The 21951-nt window shown below is 36.2% G+C and overlaps 1 protein-coding gene and 1 long non-coding RNA gene across 2 annotated transcripts; both read right to left on the minus strand.

The window, feature by feature from the left end:
• Positions 1-1590: 1590 nt before the first annotated feature.
• On the minus strand, positions 1591-21081 carry LOC5571734 (fidgetin-like protein 1). The gene is given in 4 exon segments (XM_021845041.1): positions 1591-2478; positions 2481-2766; positions 18449-19112; positions 20839-21081. Coding segments are annotated over 4 exon segments (1923 nt in total). The 5' UTR covers positions 20982-21081; the 3' UTR covers positions 1591-1648.
• On the minus strand, positions 9739-10333 carry LOC110676582. Its single transcript, XR_002500534.1, has 2 exons — positions 10293-10333; positions 9739-10060 (listed from the first exon to the last, which is right to left on the minus strand). It is a non-coding gene; the product is annotated as an uncharacterized LOC110676582 (long non-coding RNA).
• Positions 21082-21951: the final 870 nt, after the last annotated feature.

Below are 21951 nucleotides of genomic sequence, written 5' to 3' on the forward strand. Positions count from 1 at the left end.
TTCATCTGACTCGAAAAAATACACCAACTATTGAAAACTTGTATCTTGTACCAAAAATGATGTTTGCATTGATTGCACTCGCCATATACGTCAAAATCGTTGAACATGTTTTAGAAAATCGTTCATTTCATAGGGTAAATACCATTGCACACCTAGTTTCTGTAGCCTATCTTACGCAATTTTTCCTCAGCTTTCTGATGGTGATCTCAGAATTCAAAACGAGCGGTGCGCTAATGGTGAAAAAACGATTTTTCTAACAAAATTCAAGATGGCGGCCAAATTCAAAATGGCCGCCGGATTTTTTTTAACTTCAAATGAAAGCTATATCCTTTCTCTATACGATGCCATTAAGTTTGGTATGTGTTCCAAGGGAAATATGAGACATATCACGTGAAGAAATACCCAAGATTTATCAAAAAATGGGCTTTTTTGCAAACTGTTTAGCTAGCTGGCGTACGAGGGGTCCACCAATTTGAGAAAACAAAAAGGACCACCCTTAAGTTTTATCGAAAGCTAGCGATCAGTGACATAAAATTGGAATTCTAACGATGGGTGCCGATGGCGGCCTGGTTTCAGCGAGAATTGCTCACTGCAGTAGAGTACAAACTTGGTATCCCATTTACTCAATGCCTACTTTTGTCGAATGTTACAAATATGCAGTTATGGGCAGTATGTGTACCAGTATACTGACAGAAAATTGTTTGAATCCGTTAAGTCTTCGCTGAGTGGTGAGGGTTTTACCGATGTTTGCTTTCACTTAGGCCTATACTGCCCATAACTGCATATTTGTAACATTCGACAAAAGTAGGCACTGAGTAAATGGAATACCAAGTGTGTATTTCATTGCAGTATGGGAGGAAACTAAAATTTCAAAAAATTACCAGGAACTCAAAAGTGCTTATTTGAGGCTGATATTTTGTACAACTCATATCATATACTAGGTGAATAGTCAGAAAATAATTCTGATAGAAATTTCATTGGTATTACATTACGAGGCACATTAATAATCTCAATGTGACTGTTATGCGGTTATAATTACCAATGTGACAAAACAACTTGGTATTTTTTTCGAATTTTCTAGAACAATCTCACAGATTTCATTAAGTTGATCGAAAGTATTTATCATTAGATGACTCTCCATGGTATTAACTCCATTTTGTCAAAAATGTCGAATGTGACTGTTATGCAGTTATGGGCAGTATACGGGTTAACTATACGATTTCTTTATCCACTTGCTCCACGGCACCTTATTGAAATATCTAACAGCATATTTTAATCCAATCCTAAATATTTGCATTACATCATACAACTGTTTATCTTAAATATTGTTCAAAAGGTTCAGCAGGTAAAACCAGAGACATTTCTGGAGTGCTTGATTTTTTGTTGATATGAACTTCCGTTAGAATCGTTTTTAATTGACATGGTTTATTACTTAAAATTTAAAACTATTTTTCCAAAACCATTCAATTTGGTGTTAATTTGAGTTTGGTCGCTATTCAAAAAATTCATAAATGTACAAAGTAAAACCTTGTGGAATGCAATGCTATTGGGGCCTATATGAAGGAAGTCATCGTTATAAAATTGGATATCTTTCTGGTAACATGATTTATTCTATGTGACATCCACCACCTCACTTACCTGACCTGAGTCAGCTAGAAGCACCGGAACCATAAAGCCGATCCCACTTTACGTACTGCGTCAGATCGTTGGGAGAAACACTAGCTCGTACGCGACTCAGAGCTGCCTTGAAATCCTCATAGCACACAGGTCGCACATCGTCCTTCCCGATCTGTCCAAGTTGTTCGAAAGGAATCGACCGGATCGGTCCCATCGAAGCTTCATGGCACAAAACTTTCATGTCGGCACCGGAAAAGCCCTCCGTCATTTGTCCGATATCGTTAATTTCTGTGCTTGTAAGGGAGTTCTTTTCGCTTCCCAGCAACCGGCTCAGTATTTGAACTCTCGCCGGAAGTTCCGGCAATGGAATGTACAACCTTTTAACCAGTCGGCGACGGGCAGCCTCGTCGAGTTCCTGAGGACGATTTGTAGCTCCAACGATCAGGATCCTTTCGTCCTCTGCCGTGGCCGCCCCATCCAACTGCACCAGGAATTCTGTTTTCAATCTCCGGGAACTCTCATGCTCCGTTTCCGACCGCTGACAAAGAAGCGAATCTATTTCATCTATGAAAACGACGGCCGGTTGATGAACAGAAGCCACTGCAAAAAGCGCGCGAACCATTTTCTCACCATCCCCGATCCATTTGGAAGTCAGGGACGAAGCGCTAATGCTGAAAAAGGTCGATTTGGATTGCGAAGCGATGCACTTTCCGATCAGTGTCTTTCCCGTTCCCGGTGGACCAAACAGGAGTATTCCTCTGGGGGGTCTACGCAATCCCGTGAAGATATCCGGCCGTAGTATGGGCCAGACGACTGCTTCCTGAATGATAGTTTTGGCGTACTCCAGACCAGCAATGTCTTCCAAGTTAATGGAGTGAATCGATCCATGATCTCGCTGCGGATCAATTCCACCATCTTAGGATCTATGTGGCGAAGACGTTCGTCTATTTCTTCATCTTCCGGTTTATCCTCCTGGCTGTAGCGAGATGAACTCGGAGAGGTGATGGTGCCAGTTCTGTTCGTTCCATCTTGTCCTTCGTTACGAACCGGGCACACAAATTTACCTCCCAAAGTACGACGTCCACCCAGAGATTTTTTACCATATGCAAAAAGTGGCGTTTTTCCTGGAGGGTTTGCATTGCCATATTTCTGCAATGATTAATATAATATTAAGTTGAGCAGTTTGCAGTTATAACATAGGACTGGTAGCTGGTGTCTTGAAAATTAGAAATCTTAGAAGCCTTTTGCCAGAAAAAGAGACCAAATAAATACCTAAAAAATAAAGGGAACCCTAACAGGAACTAGGAGACAATAATTTTATTCCTCAGAAAATCTTACCAGACATTTCTCTAAGCATATTTTCATGTGATTGTAGTTTGTAATTCGCTGTATGAGCCTTAAAGATTTTTAGAAACTGGGAGTCATAAGTGCATTTCAGTTCGAGGTCAGTAAAAGCAGATGGCAGATGAAACCGATGCTTATTGAGAGATAACACTATTAACAGTTTACTTAGTCGTGAGATATATTTAAAGTTACTGAAAGTGTCCGTCATATTAAAACGAAAGTTTCTTCACGTTTTCAATCACCCTCGAACAAATTTAAACACCCCTAACAGATATCTTCAATATGCTTCTTTTCGATTCACCAAGGAGGTTCGTCTGTTTTTCCATTTATTTTCGCAAGGTTTTCTAGCTAAAGCATTAGAACTATAGGGGCAATATGAACATACGAGGCAATATGGGGTGGTTTTGACCTCAAAATAGTGTTTCAATGTCTGGTGTCATTATGATCTACTAAAGAATACTTGTTTTTAATTGATTATGATTCGTGGTTTTACGGCTAACCAGCCGAGTGGAAGTTTGACAACTACCGAAAGACTAAACATTACATATACTTTGCAATTCGATTAAATGGACAAATTGATGTGAAGTTTTGCGAAAAAATTACACGTCCTCTCGAACTCACGACTCCCTGATCTCTAGTTAGGGCGCGTTACCCCTACGCCACAAGAGGACTCATGGACGCAGAAGTTAACCTGAATTCGATTTCAGCTCAATTATCACGTGGTCCTTTTTCGCAAAGTGCACCTCTTTCGGAAGAATTAGATGCCCATCCAAACACAACGCTTTCTATTTATATCCAATGCCTAGCCCGAGAGCGCATTATTTTTGGTATTGAAATAACACACCACACTCGCCAACGACTGTGCTGGCTGAGATTTCTATTGTGGGGGCTTCCAATGGGTCGTGAAATTGCTATTATTTCATGTATTTGAATCAATCTATATAAATAAAAATGGAGTGGTGTTTGTATGTCACGAAATGGCTTCCGAACGGGTCAACCGATTTGAATGACTATTTTTCCGTTTTGTTCGTCAAGTGTTCCGACGTGTTTGTGTGTATAAAACTCCCAGGATATCCACCGGGAAAGTAAGAAGAACGAGCGTGAACCGAACTGTCATTTTGTATGGGACGATCCATAGCGTTTTTCAACAGCCTACTTGATGGCAAGACGAAGTTTGCCGGGCCCACTAGTTATAAATAAAAACGTGTTTAGCCAAATAAAACATAGAATAACGAACACAACATGGTTCCTTTAAAGGTCGTTCTACTACAACAAACCTTTTGGAATTTGTAAATTTCATTTTAAATGCAATGTATAGAGGTAACCACATTGAAGCACTTTACACCGATTTTAGTAAGGCAATTGATAGACTAGATATTCCTATGTAGATTTTCAAGCTCAATAAAATGGGAATTGCAATGAGACTCCTCAACTGGATTGAATCGTATTTAACAGATCGCTTGAGCTTGAGCTTGATTGGCCGCCCATGGATGCTACTCCAGTATCGCCAGATCAGCTGCACTTACACAAGGAACCAACCGAATGACTGCTTGGGATTAACAGGTATCCTCAGTGTATAAATGCTGATGATCTTCTATTTTTAGGCGACAATGGTGCCTACCATGTCAGAATGCAGACCAATGTGGGGAAGGGGGAGAAAATGATGTTGCACTTATACTGTCCCACTGTAGACCGTGGAGTCCAACTGCATCTACGCCAGTTCATGCGAGAGTGTATGGATTGGGGGAAAGAAAGGCAGAGAGGTTTGCTTTTGTGGTTAGCAGACTGCCTATAAATCAGGCGTAAGGAAAGGCATGCGCGTGGAAGAATGGAAGCGTTAGGGAAACGGTTTCATGTCCGTCTCTGGTTCTAGCATTTGCTATGAGAGGGTTCCACGGAGGCTGCAAGTCGATTCTGATCGACCATTTCAAAAATATCTGAAACTTTGCACAGTTTTTCAGTTCCATCTAAATCGTCATTTTCCGATATCAAATCTTCAAGTTGAGTCACGACTAACTTTTCAAAAGGGTGTATGTGAAAATGGTTCAAAAATATTCAAAAAGCTGCACAGCAAAAACGGTTCGTTCGATTGTTAGACAACTAAAGAAACAAAGTTAGACAACTAAATAAAAATTCCAAAAAAAATACACACAGTAAAAATTTTTTTTTTTTTTGCATTAAAAAACATCATTTTTGTCACAAAAACTCAAATATCTCAAAACCCTATCGGAATACCAACGTAATTTTTTGAGGGAAAACGGTCCATTATATTAGCTATCTACCATAAAAATTTGGTGATGGTAAGCCAATAAACAAAAAGTTATGACATTTCAAATATTTCACAAATTTGACACTTAGTGAAATTTTTTTTTTTTCATTGTTAATTTTTATTAGGACCGCAGTTTGTTGCTGAATTTTTGTTAAGGGTACCACATGAGGTTAACAAGTTGTTTTCATGATATTTTATTTAATTATTCATAACTATTATAGCATCTATTAGGAAGTTTTTAGTTTTAGTTTTATTGTAACATTTTAGTTTTATTGTAATTTCCGAAGATTTAAGACACGACTCAGTATCTGTAAATTTGTTCATTGCCAAAATGATTAACTTTTTACGCGTTGATAAGGATAAAGAAATCAGAAAGATATATTTCATGTCTGATGGAGCAGCATCGCAGTACAAAAACCGTAAGAATTTTTCGAGCCTATGTCAATTTAAATCAAAGTACGGAATTGATGCAGAATGGCATTTCTTTGCTACGTCACATGGCAAAGGTCCTTGTGATGCTATTGGAGGAACCATAAAGCGCATGGCCACAAGAGCAAGTTTAGCCAAAGAACGTGAGCATCCAATTAAAACTGCAAAAGAACTATTTGATTGGGCGAATCGCAGAAAAGAAGAAGATTTAACAAAATTATCATTTTGTTTTACTACTACTGAAGAGTACGAATTAACGGCATCAGAGCTCAGCGAGCAATATAATAACGCGAAAACGATCCAAGGAACCCAAAAATTTCACTGTTTCATTCCATTGTCAGAAAATAAAATTAAAGCAAAACTATACTCGAACTGTACTGATAATGATGCAAAAGTGTTCGATATTGTAAAAAAATTGAATAACAATAAATAAATAAATAAGTATTAATAAAATGTTTTCATGATCTCATAACGCATACCCAAATCCAAAACTTTTAAAGTTTATATATAACATTTAGAAACTCATCGATCATACTCTAAAAAAAAATATCCTGGTAAAAAAAAAAAAATATTTTCGTGTAATCTGTTAATTCATTTTAATTTATACATATATACATATACATATAATATTTATACATATACATAATATTTATACATATAATATACATAATACTAATGAATACATGAAAACGACTTGTTTAATTCACGCAAGGCCCTAAACAATAAAATCAGCAACAAACTGCGGTTCCCGTAATAATTTACACCGAAAAAAAAAAAAATTTTTTCTACTAAATGTGAAAATTGTGACATGTTTGAAATGTCATAACTTTTTTGTTTATTGGTTTACCATCACCAAATTTTTTTGGTAGATAGCTAATATAATGGACCGTTTTCCCTCAAAAAATTACGTTGGTATTCCGATAGGGTTTTGATATATTTCAGTTTTTGTGTCAAAAATGATGTTCTTTAATGCAAAAAAATTTTTTTTACTGTGTGTATTTTTTTTTGGAATCTTTATTTAGTTGTCTAACTTTGTTTCTTTAGTTGTCTAACAATCAAACGAACCGTTTTTGCTGTGCAGCTTTTTGAATATTTTTGAACCATTTTCACATACACCCTTTTGAAAAGTTAGTCGTGACTCAACTTGAAGATTTGATATCGGAAAATAACGATTTAGATGGAACTGGAAAACTGTGCAAAGTTTCAGCTCAATAGAAAAAAAATGAATTAAAAAATTAACCAAATTTTGGTGCTGTTGCTTGGAATCACTCATGAACGAATCGTTTGAGTGTGATAGATTTAGAATGGAAGATAGAAGCAAGTGAGAGATATATAACTACAAAGTACGAGGAAAGAGACGGGCCTGGAATTGAACCCATGATCTTCTGCTTATGAAGCAGAAGCGGTAGCCATCAGACCACCAATCCCATCTGAATCGTATTTAACAGATCGCCAACAAATAGTAAAATTTGAGGGAAAAATGTGAAAACCTGTTCACGTTACATCAGAAGTTCCACAAGGTTCACATTTAGGTCCATTGTTATTCATATGTTTTGTTGAAATTGTGCTTAAGCACCTTAAAATTCTTATTTATGCTGACGATATGAAACTTTATATGGAAATCAATAGCAACAAAGATAGCGACATTTATCTGAATGAAATAAGTATATTTGATAAATGGTGTAGCAAGAGCTTACTTCAATTAAACGTAAAAAAATGTATTTTAATCACATATGGTCGGGGTTCTGCTAAACCGCACCAAGTGCCAATATCTTTATTCCGAGATATTTTATTTTAAAGTCTTTTCCTGTACTAGTCTATCGCGGATAGCAATTTTATTTTTTTATCCTTCACATGCGATTAACAGTGTTCAATAAGTACACCGAGATTAAATATACTAGTAAATCATCAAAAATTAACGATGTGATTGGATTTCATTAAACAATATGAAGCACTCAGTTCACTCTGGCTGAACAAAAATTGAAAAATATGTTTCTTGGTTCGGTATGGTTGGATGTGTTTCACAGTTTTCAACAACACAAGTAAAATTGGAGACAAATGATGTTTATCATCACCGTGCATGTTGGAATCCATGTCACAAGTGTTTATGGGAAGGATTCGTATCTATTGAATCAAGGTTCTCACGTGTTCATACGTAGATCCTAATGATCGAAGAAAACCATGAATTCGCTCTGCCAAAGAGCACCAAGTTGCTCCCATTTGGTGCACCTTTGCTGATCAAGTTCACAGTTCAATGCGTGAAGTGTTCACCAGGAATCATCATCTTTTCAGATGTACATTGACCTGATGATGTTTTTCTGCAATATAAAAATAATCACAGAATCTAAAAGTTGTTTGATTTCCATCACCATCGGATAGAACATCAGAAAAAAAAAGTTTAATCGTGATTCGAACTCTTGCCTTCTGAGTGGTAATCTAGTGTGCTACCACTAGGTCATCTTCACTTCTTGAAGGAATGGTGATAAAATTGAATCAAGTAATGTGCAGTTTGTCTGACGGGGTTTGATGGCGATAATGCCATTTTCTGAACAACTAAAGCGCACCAAGACCCTGTCCATAGGTGATGGGATTGACGGTGATTAATCAAGTGATTACATATTGTTGATATTGTAAAAAAATACTCTTATGCTAATATATTGATCGCGAAAATTTATCGTAATTATAACTTATAAAATGTAAGCTAGTCTAATAATGGCATGTGTTTCAATGGTTAAATATATTTTACACTTGATTTATCACACCTTCAGCATGAGTTTAGTTACTGTCGCATGATCTAACACCAGATAACTACGCGTAATGCTGGAGGGACCGGCAGGGCCTACTACCAGTCTCTACTAACACTCAAATCACTAACAAGACTGGGAAACCAACGATCACCTTCTTCAGTAGCACTATTTTTAATAGTAGTATTAGTTCAATATACATAAATCTTTTTCAGTAGATCACGAGGCGCAAGAGTGGGTGCGGGTTGTCTCTGCGTCTCACAGGTCATTGAAAATAGGCATTTATGTTAGGTTTACTAACAATGTAGTAATTATTACCTTAGTAATACCGTAAGGTGCCGTAATTCAGCGCATTGCCTAAATCCGTAAGCGTATTTGGTCCAAAATTTGTCGAAATTTAAGAAAATTTTTGAAATTTGCCCATACCGCTATTTGTATATGCTGGTAATGCATCATAATTCCAATTAAAATTATCATTAACTATAATTTACGATTTTTGAGAAATATTGCAAAATGTTCTTAATTACGGCATTTTACGGTCTTGCGTAAGGTAGGTTGTAGCGGTATTAGAAATAGTTTAGTAGTGTTACTGATATATGTATAATAATTAGAAAACTTATGGCACTGTTGTTACTGAAATGTTTTATTTTTAAATATCTTTAATATAATATTGTTGAACAAAATGCTGTAATTTATAACTTATTTAATTCTCTAAGCATTTTTGCACTACTTTGCATTTATCACACCAACACTGGCGACATTAGCGTTCTTTCAGTAGTATTTCTGTTATGTAGTAGTAACCTCTATCGTTTTTATTCTAACGATCGTAACATAATTACCGTGAGCGTAGTAGTGGAAATAACATAGAAGTAGCTTTTGTATTAGTAGATAAGGTATCATGGTATTAGTTCCCTGTCCTTTGGTTCAGAAAGGGGTATGGGCGCGTTCTGTCAACTCGGTCGAGGCAGATTTCTTGTGTGAACAAGTTACAACATGGACATTCTAAAGTTCCAGAATGAAGTGTTGTGCATTTGAAGATGGGATGGATTCGCGTTCGTGCTTTACTTCTGCTTATCTAGAAAGTTATATACAATAACTGACCCTTAGCTTAACTATTTAAATTAACAGTTGCAAATACAATAATCGTTTTGAGCTTACTAACATGTCGTCGCGTTAATCTTATCATAATGATCTTATATCTACATCCGTCGAACCATTCTGAATGGCCGTTGTGAGAATATCACCAAGAACTTCTCACATGCAATAAAGCTGGATTGTCATACATTGAAGTATCAAGGTTCTCGCTCTTTCGGATTCATTTTTTGTTGTTTATCATTAGTTTCAGGGATTGTTATCGTGGGAATCCAAAGAGCGAATTTTGTATGACTTCAATGTACGCCAATACTGCCATAAAGCATGTAACAATCACTAACATTCCTTCTCTCTTTATCCTTGTTTTCATATCTAACCCGCTTCGAGGAATAATTCATCGAAGAGGAAAGGCATCTCTTATCATGGCAGCGTAATGGCCGAGAAAACGTCGGTTTGCGGTCGCATCTCTCCATCCTCGGTTCTGTCACACGCTCGCCAAATCAATACGCACTTGATCCGCCCACCAAGCTTGCTGCACTCTACGCCTTTGTTAAGTATAAAGTTTCTGTAATCATTGAATACTAATTGAAAGGTAAATCAAATGAACTTATTATTTAACTAATAACAAATTTGTTCCACAGAGCGATTTACAAAACACCACACAAAATCCCTCCTTTCACATATCCTTAGGCAAAACACTTCACTACCGTTATATGTATGACTGATTCATGTTCTTTCGACCTTGCATCATTCATACGTGTAGGGGAAGTCTAGAGTAAAAGCAAAACTTAAAGAACCTTCTGGTCAAAGATGTTGCGTTGCCTACTTCCAAAACTCCAAATCCCCCGGTGTATTATGGACGGTATGAGTTTTCAAACTTATGCTGGAGACTTGGCCCCTGACCCCCTTGTACACCAATAAAATAAAATAAAATAAAACTAAAGCGCACCAAGTCCACCTGAGTTCTTCACACAGCATCAGATTTAATTAATTCGTTTTTTCATTACGGCTTCTGTGTGGTTTGATAAACATATTGTATAACAAGCTAGTGCAAGTATGTATTGCATAAAAATGCCTTTATTCCATGTCTAAATATGATTTTCAGATAAACAGTACTTAGTGCGGCTTGGCTGGATAAAATTTGAAAGAAAATAGATCAACGCCACCAGAGCTATATTTAATTGCATTTAATCAATTGCTGCCCAATTTCACTGGCCTCTGTTTCTATGAGTTGCTTGGAATGGATAAATAGTAAGAATATAGAAGGAAGTTGAAAAAATATAGCTTTATATCTGAAAAATGAATTCTCTCTGATGACGTGCGTTGGTTTATGGTTCGCTCTGGCTGAACAAATTTACAGTTTTACATGTCCATCCAAAGAAAATTTTTGATGTAAGATTACAAGGTACTGTTTAAATTGCTTGATATTTTTATGGTAGAAAGGTAATGATTATTTGAGTCCTCTGGTGTAAAAAAGTCGATTAGGGAAAAAATGGCACTTGGTGCGGTTTAGCAGAACCCCGACCATATAGCAGAAAACGGAATACACCACAGATTACTGTCTCTTTAGGAAATCAAATTGTTCAAAAGTGCGATAAGATTAGAGTTTTAGGTGTCATATTAGATTCTAAACTTACCTTTGCTGATCATTATAATACGATTATCCATAAAGCTACCAATATGTTAAGCTTTATTAAGGCCTTTTGGTGCGTCATCACAAAATGGCTTCTTCCAAAATCATTAACATATTGTTATGATGGTATTGGTATTTACAACATCGATGAAATATAACTGCTTATCACCTGATTTAATGGACAATTTTTGCGAAGAAAAATGCTTCAGGTGGTATTTCAATATTTAATCAACACTTTCAGATACAGCATTATCAATTTAGCGACAATTCTGCAGCAAGCATTTGTTGTTTGGATTTCATATTGCGTTCACTACACTTCCACTAAACAAATCTTTCATTCACTTTCCTTAAAGGAACACATTTCAAACCTGAATCAAATATTTATAAAGTTTTATCAACCGCATCACTCAAAACTATTGTGGCGATGGTTTTCACTTGCTGCGAATCGACGCCGCCACCGCACACTGAGACATGCCTGTGTTTATAGTCTAAAATATCCAACTTTTTTTCTGTTGTATTAATTTTCAGTGCGTAAGGTTGGGTAAAGCATAGAAACTTGAAACTCATACGTTGTTTGTTTTTCGATTCTCTCAAATTACAGAAACCATCTCTACAAAGCATAAAATCATACCAAGTGTTTATCAATTTGGACCACCCAAAATAATTGAAAAGCTCCACAGTGCGATGCGTCGGGATGCGTCTATCGTGTGTGCACAATCATCGCGATCGTTGAGCGCAGTGATGTCAGAGTTTCTATCTGTAAAATCATAGCATTTAATGTGGATTAATCACAAAAACCACTAAAATTTTATTAAACCAGTGATCTTGTGATGGAAAACTATTTGCAAAATGATAAGTTTTTATAATATGCAGCAAATGTTCCGAAAACAAGCATATAACAATTGCTAGAAAAATCGGTCACTAATCACCTGACAACACCGTCATCCCTTGCAAACATAAACCGTACCGATGCATAACAAAAATATGCGATAAATCCAATAAAAAACAGAGAAATTTCGTTGCCCTTCATTAAATTGTAATGTTTTCTTTTGATATGTACGATTGAACAGTTGATTTTGATATCCAATACACGTCAATCTACTAAATTTCCCATGTGTTTACATAAAAATATGCTTAACAAAAATGTTATATTTTTTGTTTGTTTGTTTTGAAAATATACATGGAAAGGCGACACTACTACTATTACATCAATGATGATTCTAATGATTCTTTGAGTTACACGCAGCTTCACCTTAAGCGGTTTAGCTACAATTTTCTTGATCCATATACGATTAAAACCTTGTATATTGCTGATGTAAGATCAGTTCTAGAATATTGTAGTATTATGTAACACGTGGTGATAGAAGCGGAACTTATCTGCATTCATCGTTTTCTCTTCACCGTTGCTCTCTTCACGTTATTGCATTCTCTAACACATAGTTGTGCTGTAGAATGAAGAACCACTATACCTTGCTTCATAAACAAGAAATATTACAGATTTATCTAATTTAGTGAAGCTATTAGCAAAAGAGATGGTCGATGAAGAGAAATCGTTCATCTCAGTTAGGCCCTATTGAAGTAACAGTGTAGACTTTTTCGGCGTTTCCGGTTCCGCGAATCCGGTTAGGCGCATTCATTTCAAATTACTTATTTATCGTTAACCAAAACGAATCCTTTACCCAACCCTTTCCAATATCCAAATACCCAGTGTTTACTTGTGAGAGTGCATAGGACTCCTCGACTTCCATAAAGCAAGTAACACGTCAACATTTCCCTCTAATCCCCAAATTGACCTGCATTCGGACACTGCCGGCGCCGTTATTGTTTGTTATAATTTATTTATTTATTTATTTATACACCAACAGACAGTAAGCCCCAATGATGTTTTAAACTAGAAAATACAGTAAAATACTAAGTTGAAACTTAACAAAACAAGGCAACAAAATGTCAAAAAAATAATAATAATGAGAGCACCTGAGTAGAGTCTGTTGGTTCCCTGCGTAAGTACAGCTGTTCTTGCAATAACGAAGTAGCAACTGCGGGCGGACAATCATGCTCATGATCAGTATATTATATTGCAATACACAATTTAAACGACTGGTGCATTCTCAGTTTTCATCCAAAATAGCTCAAACTTTGGGAGGACTTTGAGAATTTGATTTAGAATCAAATTAGCGATGTGGAGAAAACCCAATTTTTTTTTAATCGCCCTGATATATATACAAAATAAATAGTCTTGAACGAGAAGAACCAACATAACTGTTTCCCTATGGTCTTTCACCCCCTACAATACAAGAATTCCCATTATTTTCCCCTATTTATCTTTTTTGTTAACAACTTTAGCATGATTGAAGAAAAAACGCGTTCGCAAACCATCGAAAATTTTGAATTTTGGGAAAGCGTTTATGGAAAGCCGCTAAGTTAATTTGAGTAGTACCATCGAAAGGTATTTCAAGATGATAAACCAGACATTACAAAACTATATCTGTATATCACAACTTATGTATTGTACTGGTGAGTTGACCTTACCAATCACTCTGCAGACAATCACATAAATGAGTGTTCAGTGAAATTAAAACCAAATATTTTTATCTACAATTGAAAGTGGAGATGTGAGATGTGGAGATTTCGCTATTGAAGTATTGGACAAAACATTTGCAAATTTTTAGATGTATATACAAAATGGTCATCTTTGAAGGGTTATATCTGAGTTATTTGTGAATCGATTTGAATGAAAACTTCAAATTTCTTCAGACATAACTCGATTCCAACATATATTTTTGAGTCATAGTTGTAGGATTCACTAAGAAAATTAAAATGAATTAAATTCAGTTCAACACACTTTTTTTCGTTTTTTTACACGCGCTTTCACCACATGTACGCTTGCAACAATATCCTTTTACAAACTGAAGCTAATCGTCATTCTATCTATCTGCAGAGTATCTTTTGTTCTCCTTTTAATTCACAACTATAATATTTTGTCTCTCATGCTCTCCTTTATTCTGGCCGCCCGTGTTAAAGGAAGCTCAAACGGTTTCGACGCGTCGGATTGTCTTTGTGGAATCCTACTCTCTACTCAACCAAAATCTCTAACTTTAATAAATGTCCTCACAAATTTATCAAAACAGATTCATTTATGTTTATATTTGACTACTCTTCCTACAAATGTCAGTAGGGCTGAGCTGATTTTTTTTTCAAGATGTAGAAGTTTGACACCCAAATTTTCCAATTTAGAAGAAAAAAAGAATGGACCTATCTTGGATCGTTTCCACGAAGTTCCCGTAAGGAACCAAAAAATACCCAAGGCCAAAGCTAGTCTCATTGTCTAATTTCGCTTTTACAAGAGTCCGTAGTCGAAACTACAAAAATAAGTTGAATTGAAGTCCGATTTATACCAACTAGTTGGGTAAAAGTTGATGGAAAAGGAAGTTGGGGTCATTTTTACCCGATCTAACCTAGTGACTCACCGGAATAACGCCGAACTGGTGCACATTTCCATAAACTTCAATGGTTCTCAAAAAACTAGACATCCAATCGATTTCATTCGAGCTAAAACGGAAGCAAGCTGTCTTGAATAGCCGGAATGGCAGCAATTTGAACTGTTGTTTCTATTGGCTGGGCGGATTGTATAACATTTCGCGGTGTACCATTTCGCGGTTAGTATCATTTGGCGGCATGACATTTCGCGGTGTACCGTTTCGCGGTTTGTACCGAGATGTTTCATCTATCTTAACAGTGCAATTTGAAGAACTGCCTGTATTCAAAAGAAGGGTAAATCACCGATGAAAATGTTATTAGTAATAACGCCAACATTTTTTAGTGCAACTCGTAGGAAAAACCACACCGCGAAATGGTATAGACCGTGGAACGGTAAACCGCAAAACGTTCCAAACCGCGAAATGGTACACCGCGAAATGGTTGACCGCGGAATAGATTATCGCGAAATGTCGAACAATCGGCTGGGCAAATATGGATCCCGCAGGAATTCTTTGAAAATTTTGAAACGAATTTTTTGTAGGAATGATTTGAAATTTGTGTAGGAATTGTCAGCTGGGATTACATATTTGCATATTACATATTATTATATCTGTGAAACCTTAAATGAACTTTATAAAAATCCCTAAGGGCCTAGATAGCCGTAGCGGTAAACGCGCAGCTATTCAGCAAGACCAAGCTGAGGGTCGTGGGTTCGAATCCCACCGGTCAAGGATCTTTTTGGGTTGGAAATTTTCTCGACTTCCCAGGGCATCAAGTATCTTCGTACCTGCCACACGATATACGCATGCAAAAATGGTCATTGGCATAGTAAGCTCTCAGTTAATAACTATGGAAGTGCTCATTAGAACACTAAGCTGAGAAGCAGGCTCTGTCCCAGTGGGGAAGTAACGCCAGAAGGAAGAAGAAGAATCCATGAATATTTTACTTAAGAAATTGCACGAGAAGTTGTTTGGAAGAACTGCACGAGTAGGTAATACTCGAAAGAAATTTCTAGAAAAAAAATCTGCGGGAACATTAAGAGGAATTCTAGGTTGAAAATATTGAGAAATTCTTGAAAGTACAGTATGGCCCATAAAAAAATGCGAAAATGGTCATATCATGTTTTATGGTAGTTTTACATAGAAAATGTGAATTAAACATAAATATTATTCATTACTTGTATTGTTTAATCTATTTAGACTCAGTTTTTCACTTTGGATATAATTTTTATCTGTTACTTTCACCTTACCAGAGAGGAATTGGAAGCATACCTTCAAATTTTATCATGCGGACGTCGAGTTCAATATCTGTGTGATGAAAGCTTCTAAAACATCAACGATGGCGTGGGATTCTTCACAGGCCTTGTCTCCAGCATACGCCCATATCAAATGACAGAATTGGTTCATAACTGGGTAATTGGAGACTTAAACATATTTTCGAAAAAACGGCTCATTTTGCAGAGCTTTGATTGAACCTTCATATATGTGTGATAAGCGGCTCCGTTTTGCTCAAAACCTATTGATATAAGTTGTCTCAAACCGATGGAACAAATTTCATTCTCAAAAATCTATTATAGGCCTCTGTATTTATTTTTTATTCCACCTTAACCAAATAAAAAGGCTCGTTCTCTAAGAACTCCTCCATCCTCTGATACCAAACAAACCAAAATTTTCAACAATAAAGTGTGATTTTTGATGGTGGAAAGTTTATCACCAGAGTATACGACAATCAGACGCTGTTTCTAGCTTTGGGCGGACAAAACCTTTGAACTTCTTTGCTTTATAACATTATTTAGGATAGTAAGAAAAATATGACAAAAATTGTCCTGGATAGCGAAGTTGTGTCAGAATATACTACATTAGTCAGAAATTACATTCACTATCAAAAACAATGAAAATAACGCTTGTGGATGATATATCCACGTTCAAACAATTTTCGCATTTTTTTTATGGGCCATACTGTATATTTAATATATTTCCTCGAATATTCCCAGGAGGAATTCTTGAAGCAACTCCTGGGAGTAAATGTGGATGAGTTCTTCTTCTTCTTCTTGGCATTGCATCCTAACTAGGACAGAGTCTGCTTCTCAGTTTAGTCACGTTCTTATGAGCACTTCCACAGATATTAACTGAGAGCTTTCTTTGTCAATGTTGCCATTTTCGCATTTGTATATCGTGTGGCAGGTACGGTGATACCCTATGCCCAGCGAAGTCAAGAAATTTCCATTACGAAAAGATCCTGTACCGACCGGGATTCGAACCCAGACACCTTCAGCATGGCTTTGCATTGTAGCCGCGGACTCTAACCAAACGGCTAAAGAAAGCATGTGTATGAGTTCTTATAGCTTATTCATATAAAAATGAATGGAAGGATGACTGTAAAAATTAGCGTAGGAATTCTTATAGATCTTCGCCAAAAAAAAACCTTAAACGATATTTTCTTAAAAACTCTGAAATGAGCAATTGCGGATATTCTTAAAACTCCAATAGCAATCTTTGGAAGATCTCCTATAATAAGTTGTTTAGTGATGAAAAGTTTACAGTTTTAATAGCTTGATCGAAAGAGCACATTTTTCTAATGATATTCGACTGGGTTTTTGCTTTTAAAGTATTCGTTTCTGGCTTGCAGTCTTATAAAGGGCTCACGAATTTATTTTCTTGGCTCCAACGTTTCGATCCCAATTTGGATACAAATCCAAATCAAATCCAATCCAAAAGAAGATCCAAATGGGATCGTAACGTTGGAGCCAAGAAAATAAATTCGTGAGCCCTTTTTAAGACTGCAAGCCAGAAACGAATTCTTTAAGAGCACATTTTTCTAAGTAAATCAAAAGTTTATTGTGCCTCAATATTTCAATTTTGATATTTGATTTTTTTTTATTTCAGAAGATTTCAATCCGCAGACTCAATGACATTTCAATATACGGAAAATTTTGAAACTTTGGAATCTGATTCAATTTTTAACGTAGATTCAGAATACGTAAAAAAAACTGGATACCCTTAAACAAGCCAATTCCTCCAGGTATCCATTGAAACACCGCTAGCAGAATTGGTGGAGTAATCACTAGAGGAATTTCTGGAGGAGTCACTGAAAGTATGTCAGCATAAATCACTTGCAGAATTCCTGATACTTTTCCTCGAGAAATACTGCCCTTCTACGCCCATGTTCTATGTAAACCTTATGGACCGCGGGACAGATATGCGCAGAACGGAAGAATAGGAGAAAATCCTGAAGAAAATTTGGCAGCATGATTAACTTTAAGGAGAATACCGTAAAATGGGGCGAATAGAAACACTGTTCAGTAAATATCAATACTTTTTTCATTTAAATGGGAAAATAAACACTTGTTCGAGTGCATCTTAAAGAAATATCATAACGAATTCATCTAATGAAGAAAAAAAAAATAAAATTATTGAAAACAATTTCAATTTTTGGTCATGTTGCAAATTGTCAAAAATGGCGGATGTTTCAAGCTATCAAAAATGGTTGAGATTTCAATATTTTCTTCTTATTTTGTTTAACCAAAATGTGGCAAAATTTATGATTTGAAAATAGTCTGTCGATACTCTGTTACTATTGAACTAAAAGAAAAAAATATATTTCAGTAGGTTTTTCAAGTTTATCTTTACATAAAAGACGCATTTCTACCTGTAGGAAACTTTGTTTCTATTCGCCCCACTTTTTCTGTTCACCCCGTTTTACGGTAAGGAAAAGTGGCTTTGGAGACTATTTTGGTCAAAATAGAGTTTAATGATGTTATGAGATTTTTAGGAACATACTTAAAAATAGAGATCAAGCCTCTAAAACGAGACCTGCTACCAGCCCCGCAAACAATATACTGACCTTAATATTCTGGATTTGTAGTTCATCTTTGGCTGTACGAAAATTGTTCTCATCAGTCTTCGGTTGTTCATTCGCATTGTCATTATTTCTGGAATTGAAGGCACTATCTGCGGGACTTCGGCTACTATTGCTGGAACATGTAGGCACTTTTGGGGTAAAAAAGCTTCTCGTTGGTGGCGCAAACACTCTTTTTGAAATATCCTCCAAGTTCACAGTGTCCATTCGTTTAATACCAGGAAGGGATGTAATGTTTTCTTTGGGCGTTTTCGTTGACATTGTATTAGTTTTAAAACCTCCATCTGGTTCTGCTACGCGCTTCTCTGACTCGCGAAACATGTGATCATCATTAACATTAACAATTTCATATCCCTCATGCTTGGCATTACTTTCAAACAGCGATTGAATCGCCACATCATCCAACTCCCAACTGGCGCAATCTTCAAATTGGCCTTTGCACAATCGTTCTGCTGTCAAATAGGATACAGCGTCGCCTAAGGCAGTTTCTGAGATCCCCGGGTCCTCATCGTCGGCTTCATCCTGGTCAGCAGCTAGAAGCTGCATCACCTCGTCACAGTAATTGTTTACGGAATCCGGATCGATCAGTACATTTTGATAGTTGTGTAAATGACGTTGAACCAGTGAACAGGTAAATCTTTCGTCGTTACTGGGAAAACATGGAATGCATTTATAGTTAGGTTGATAAGGTTGATACAAAGCGTGACTTTATGTCTCCTAATTTGTAATTTCCTGCCCGAATTCCGCATTTAGATAGGGCATGTATCATGTATTAAAATCTGAAGGTTTCCACAAGAGTTCTTAACAAATCACATGAATCTATTGTTTTTGTAAATACCTAGATAATTTATTTTCGTTGTTTTTAATTATAATAATTACAAACAAATTACTACCACATATTATTATATAGTTTGATAGTACGAATGTTATTGCTGTAATCGTAATATATATTTTTTTTTCAATGGTTATAAGAACAGGTTTATACTTAAGTGAAAGTATATCAATGGTTACCAAGTAATATAGTATTTTCGTTATGAAATCAATACACAATCAGAGATCATTTATATTTTTCTACAACAGGTTACCTATTGTTACATTTGAGTAAAATTTTAATTTTATGCTAACAAAACTTTCTGAACCTAAAGATAACATGATATGTCCACTTATGACATGTACTCTAATAAATTTGAACAAAGGAATACTGGAATACTGCAAACAAATAGAATATTCAAATTCAGTTTCAAGCGTTGTGTGTGGAATTAAATGGTATTGTACTAAATTCTGTTTTTATTTACTTACAGGCATTCCACAAAACAGCTCGAAACAATTTTATCTAATGGTCTAATCCTGGGAGGGAGAAACCAATACAAAATTTCTGTACGTCATAGTGAGCCGAGATTCCGCTGTCACGAACTGTCACTGTGAGCCCAGATCTCAAACATTGGACTAACATGAAAAAAGCGCGTAACTGATTAAAACACATTTTCGTATTTCTTCAAAAGTGATAAAAATCGAATGAAAATCAATTCATGCACATAACGCAAATAATGTCACGTGAGCACCATTTAATATGATTGACCATAATGCATTGAAAAACGCATCGTTCTACTTTTTCCAATGAAAATGAATATTTAGTGCATAGAAAACTGTGGCCCTTTTTTCATGTTTGTCAGGAAAGATCGAAGGTGCACAACAAAAGGAAAGTACCGATTTTCTCGAAGCCTGCCTTGATTGTTGTTGGCAAGCTGGAGTTATCTTGCAGTTCAAAATAACGTTGTCTTATATTTTGCGTGTAGTATCGGTGCCTCCCTCCCAGGTCTAATCCAGCGGTGTACTAAATTCACTCGGTCTGAGAATTGTGACACTTGAGCGGGGCACGCTTCCGTATGCTTCCCCACGTGATCTGGACCCGCTCTAGTGTCAAAATTCTTCGACCGAGTCAGTTTAGTACACCAGTGGATAAGACCATGGAAACAGTTTATAATAGTCAAATAAAAGATGACACCTCTGACCTTCATTCATACAGAACATATTTTAAATTCGGTATCTCAATAAATATATCAAATTCCCTTATCTCGATTAATAGTTTTGTAACTTACAGGATACCGTATGTTTAATACATTACAATTACAATGTTACCTACTTGATGTGGAAACAGTGCCTTGTACGGATATGAAATTGTACTAAATTTGTTTTGTTTTAATTATGTATGAAAAACTTTTAGGTTTAATAAAAAAAACTACTATAAATCGTTACTGTAATGAATAGTTACTCTTAATTTAGTAAAGAATAAATAAATCTAGTAACAATTTGTTAATAAATTACAAACATATTATTGAAAGTTTATGTCCCTTTTTCCCACAGTGCTAACTTACCTTGCGAGAGAGTCGGAATATAGCTGAGATATGCCGTTCCGTAAAGTTTGAACTTTTTCAAAGGGGTCATCTACTATTTCCGCTCTTGCTAGAGACTGAAGCGTTTTGAATATCTCTGATTCTCTTACGATAGTTTTATCCATGATGGTCAATTTTGAAAAAAAATAATTTGTTACAAAAAGAATTAAATTCAACCACCGTCGAAACTCGCGCGCGCGTTTTGTTTATTTTTATTTTTGTTTCAATTCGTTGCACTTCTAACAAAATCTATGCATATTTTTAGAGTATAAGCTACACGGAAACTCGCATCTATTTGAACAAGAGCAAGCGTATGCTAGAATTAGGGCGAATTGAAAATGAACGATTTTCTCTTCTGCTGCGAATAAGGCTTTATTGGTCTTTCGTGCGCTATATTTTGGTAAACGGATGTGTGTTGCAGTAAACAAGCTTGTATTATATTATATTGTGATTCAATTTTGTTTAAAACTAAAAAAACAAGAAAAAAAATCCAACATGAACCATACTACCAAATGTTCGTTGTTATTGTAGGATTGTACCCCAACTATAGTTCCCAGGCAATGGACATGCCCTATATCAACTGCAGCGATTTGCAGTAGACAGGATGTCCCGGGCCCGATCTATCAGACAAGCCAATCGAGCCCTCTGTCACCATATAAGATGGTGTCTCCATCATGTCGATAGCCTGATCAAGGTATTTATATGAAGGTACAACAATCTAAGCAGTCAGTGGATGCAAGGGGGAAGTGGAAGTGGGGGAAAAAATGACAGCTGACCAGTTAGCGAGCTGGCGAGTTTGTTGATGCAATGTTCCTCTCCCACGGTTGCTATTGTTTTCTTACCCGCATAATCAAGAACTATATTCATACTGTATCCCGTAGTGTGCACAACAATTTGCAACAATACATCAATAATTCCGTACAACATCCAAAATAACAATAAATCCACACTACCGCGAACGGTTTTCACAATTTGATGAACAGTAATCGGGAAAATAACAATGTGGGGAATAGGCGGTTAAGTTATGTCACCATTAAAAACTGACGATTTTCTCGAACAAAATTTTTCGTTTAAGCTAAGTATGCTGTTTCGCTC

Source organism: Aedes aegypti, chromosome 2 (assembly GCF_002204515.2).
Source record: "Aedes aegypti strain LVP_AGWG chromosome 2, AaegL5.0 Primary Assembly, whole genome shotgun sequence".
Lineage (NCBI taxonomy): Eukaryota > Metazoa > Arthropoda > Insecta > Diptera > Culicidae > Aedes > Aedes aegypti.